A 3,046-nucleotide genomic window follows, 5' to 3' on the forward strand; every position below is an offset into this window, starting at 1 on the left:
GAAGAAGAAGAAGAAGAAGAAGAAGAAGAAGAAGAAGAAGAAGAAAAACAAGAACAAGAACAAGAAGAACAAGAAGAAGAACAAGAAGAACAACAAGAAGAACAACAAGAAGAACAACAAGAACAACAACAAGAAGAAGAACAAGAACAACAAGAAGAACAACAAGAAGAAGAACAAGAAGAAGAAGAAGGCTTTCCAAGGAGGAGGAGGAGGAGGGGGGTGGATGGGGATGGGATGGAAGGGGGAGGGAGAAGAAGAGAAGAAAGAAACAAAGAAGCCATGTAAGAATTTGTTACCTTCCATCATCTGGGCCACCAAGTGAAACCAAGTACAAATCATTGGGCGAAAAGGCCAAGGCTTCGATTTTGCCCTTGTGGAGTGACAGCCGAGCGATCAATTCCCTCTTCTTAAAGTCCCACAGAATGATGTCTGCCTGAGGGGCAAGAATACACTGTCAGATCCTAGACAGGCTTTAGTGGAAGCTGAAGGGATGGCTACCTCTCTTGGTGAGAAATACTCCAAGAGATGTATGCATCTCTTTCCTCTATTATGCAACTTCCCTCTATTACACCACGTGGTATAAACATGACAGACAGCAACAAGATAGAAGCAGATTTAAGCTCAGCATTTGCAATCACAGATGCAGCATGTGGTACAAAGATGCCAGAGTCTTCCAGGGACAGCTTGATGGGCTGAAACTGAGAGGAGGCACAGGACGAAGGGAGGATATCTGAGAGCACAGAGTCAGGAACCTGAAGTCAGGGAACTCTTCCAGGGAGGCACCTCTAAGTAACCCCCCCCCAGGTCAATGGTTTCCATTTTATTCACCTTGAAACCCATGAATGTGACTTGTCCAGAGGCAATATAATCTCCTTCCTTAGAGATGGACACACAGGAGACGTTGTTACCATGGCCATGTAGGAAATTCTGCTCATTAGTATTTATTGCCTGGATGAGGACAGTGCAACCCAGGGGGTAGATCAGGTGCTCCTGGTCAGGATGGCATTTGAGACCATTGGGAACGTGTCCTAAAAGAGAGAGATTAAAAATAACTATAGCCAGGTGCAGATGTGGCTGCTATGTTTGTTTGTTTGTTTTTTGCTTTTATCACAGTACAAAAGACAGCACTTTTGAAATCAACCTTAATTCAGCTTAAACAAATATGAAGTAATAGGTAGTTGGATTCCACAGACAAGTTCGCTGGTGTAGCACAATTCTACTCAGACTTTGATGTGCAAAAAACTGCCCAGAGAGCAGGTTAAAATGATTCCACTTTCAGGTTTGGAGTGAGTTAGGATTCTTCATTTCCAGCTAGCTTACAAGGGACCCTGATGTCTGGAAACCTCACTTTGGACAGCAAAGCCTTGTGGTAGGTTCTCTAATCCTGCAAAGCACAGATGTATATGTAGGTTTCCCCAATTGGTTCTTGATTGTGTCAATAAAGACAGTGGAAGCTAATTACTGGGAAAAAATAAAATAAAATAAAAGAGGTGGGATTTCCGGGTCCCAGAAGGAAGAGGAGGGGACAAGATAGTGAGGTAGCTTGTGGGCCAGGCTTTGGGGAGAGGAACATCAATGCCATGTAAGGCCTGGGAGTGGCTGATCTTGGAGCATAGCACAGGCCACAACACTGGGCAAGGAGCAAGTGTGATTATAAAATTACATGCAACATATATATGGCAGCTTATTGGGGGGGGTGGCCTATAGACACAGGGAGCATGTAAGTACTTATGTTAAACATTTAAAGACAGAAGTTTTGCTTATATCCCTTTGCAAAATCCCCTCCAGGCTCATTCATCATTTTGCAAATGGCATGATGGCCACCTTTTTAAAAGGCTGAATTACATTACAGTATGCCTATGTGCATCTCATACTTTCTTTATCCATTCATCTATTGATGGGGTATATCTATATGTTGGCTGTTGTGCACAATACTGCAATGACTATGCTGGTTTAGGTACTACTTCAGAATGCTGGCTTCATTTATTTTGGGGTAATTTAGCCTGTGCTGGATCATTTTATGTCAACTTGACACAAGCTGTAGTCATCTGAGAGGAGGGCAAGCTCAACTGGGAAAATCGCTCCACAATATCCAGCTGTACAGGGTGGTGAGATGGCTCAGCGGGTCAAAGCACTGACTGCTCTTCCGAAGGTCCTGAGTTCAAATCCCAGCAACCACATGGTGGCTTACAACCAACCATAATGAGATCTGATGCCCTCTTCTGGTGAGTCTGAAGACAACTACAGTGTACTTATTTATTATAATAAATCTTTGGACTGGGACGAGCAGGGTTGACCAGGGTTGACTGGAGCGAGCAGAGGTCCTAAATTCAATTCCCAAAAACCAGATGAAGGCTCACCACTATATAGCTACAGTGTGTACTCATATACAATGAATAAATAAATTTTTTAAAAAAATATATCTAGCAGTAGGCAAGTCTGTAGAACATTTTCTCAGTTAGTGACTGATGGGGGGAGGACCCAGCCCATTTTGGGGGTACCATCCCTGGGCTGATGGTCCTGGGTTCTGTGATAAAGCAGGATGATCAAGCCATAGAGAGCAAGCCAGTAAGAAGCACCCCTCCATGGCCTCTACATCAGCTCCTGCCTCCAGGTTCCTGCCCTATTTGAGATTCTGTCCTGACTTCCTTTGACGGTGACCAATGGTGTGGCAGTATAAGGCAAATAAACCTTTTCCTTCCCAAGTTGCTTTTTGGTGTTTCATCACAACAATGTTAACCCAGAAGTGGGATTGCTGGACCATATGTTGGACCACATGGCATCTTTTATGCTTTTTACGGTCGCTATGCTAACCGACCTGAAGTGATATCTTACTGTAGTTTGATTTGCATTTCCCTTATAAAGGGATGTTGAGCACCTGATCATATGCCCAAGGGCCATTTGCATGTCTTTTGAAAAATGTGTGTTCAGTTTCTCTGCTCAGGTTTTAATTTTTTTTTTTTTTTTTTTTTTTGGTTTTTGGAGACAGGGTTTCTCTGTATAGCCCTGGCTGTCCTGGAACTCACTCTGTAGACCAGGCTGGCCT

General features: G+C 43.5%; 1 protein-coding gene across 2 annotated transcripts in view; it reads right to left on the reverse strand.

Annotated features, from left to right (window-relative positions):
• Positions 1-3,046, reverse strand: part of Cfap52 (cilia and flagella associated protein 52) — a 38,200-nt gene that overhangs the window by 28,617 nt on the left and 6,537 nt on the right. Inside the window, exons 2-3 of one of the 2 annotated variants that reach the window (XM_021213424.2) lie at positions 829-1,028; positions 297-433 (exon numbers count right to left, since the gene is read on the reverse strand). In XM_021213424.2, the coding sequence (XP_021069083.1) occupies positions 297-433; positions 829-1,028 (337 nt within the window). The remainder of the gene's footprint in view (positions 1-296; positions 434-828; positions 1,029-3,046) is intronic. The other variant, XM_021213425.1, reaches the window with a different exon arrangement.

The sequence above is a fragment of the Mus pahari genome, chromosome 14 (assembly GCF_900095145.1).
Source record: "Mus pahari chromosome 14, PAHARI_EIJ_v1.1, whole genome shotgun sequence".
Lineage (NCBI taxonomy): Eukaryota > Metazoa > Chordata > Mammalia > Rodentia > Muridae > Mus > Mus pahari.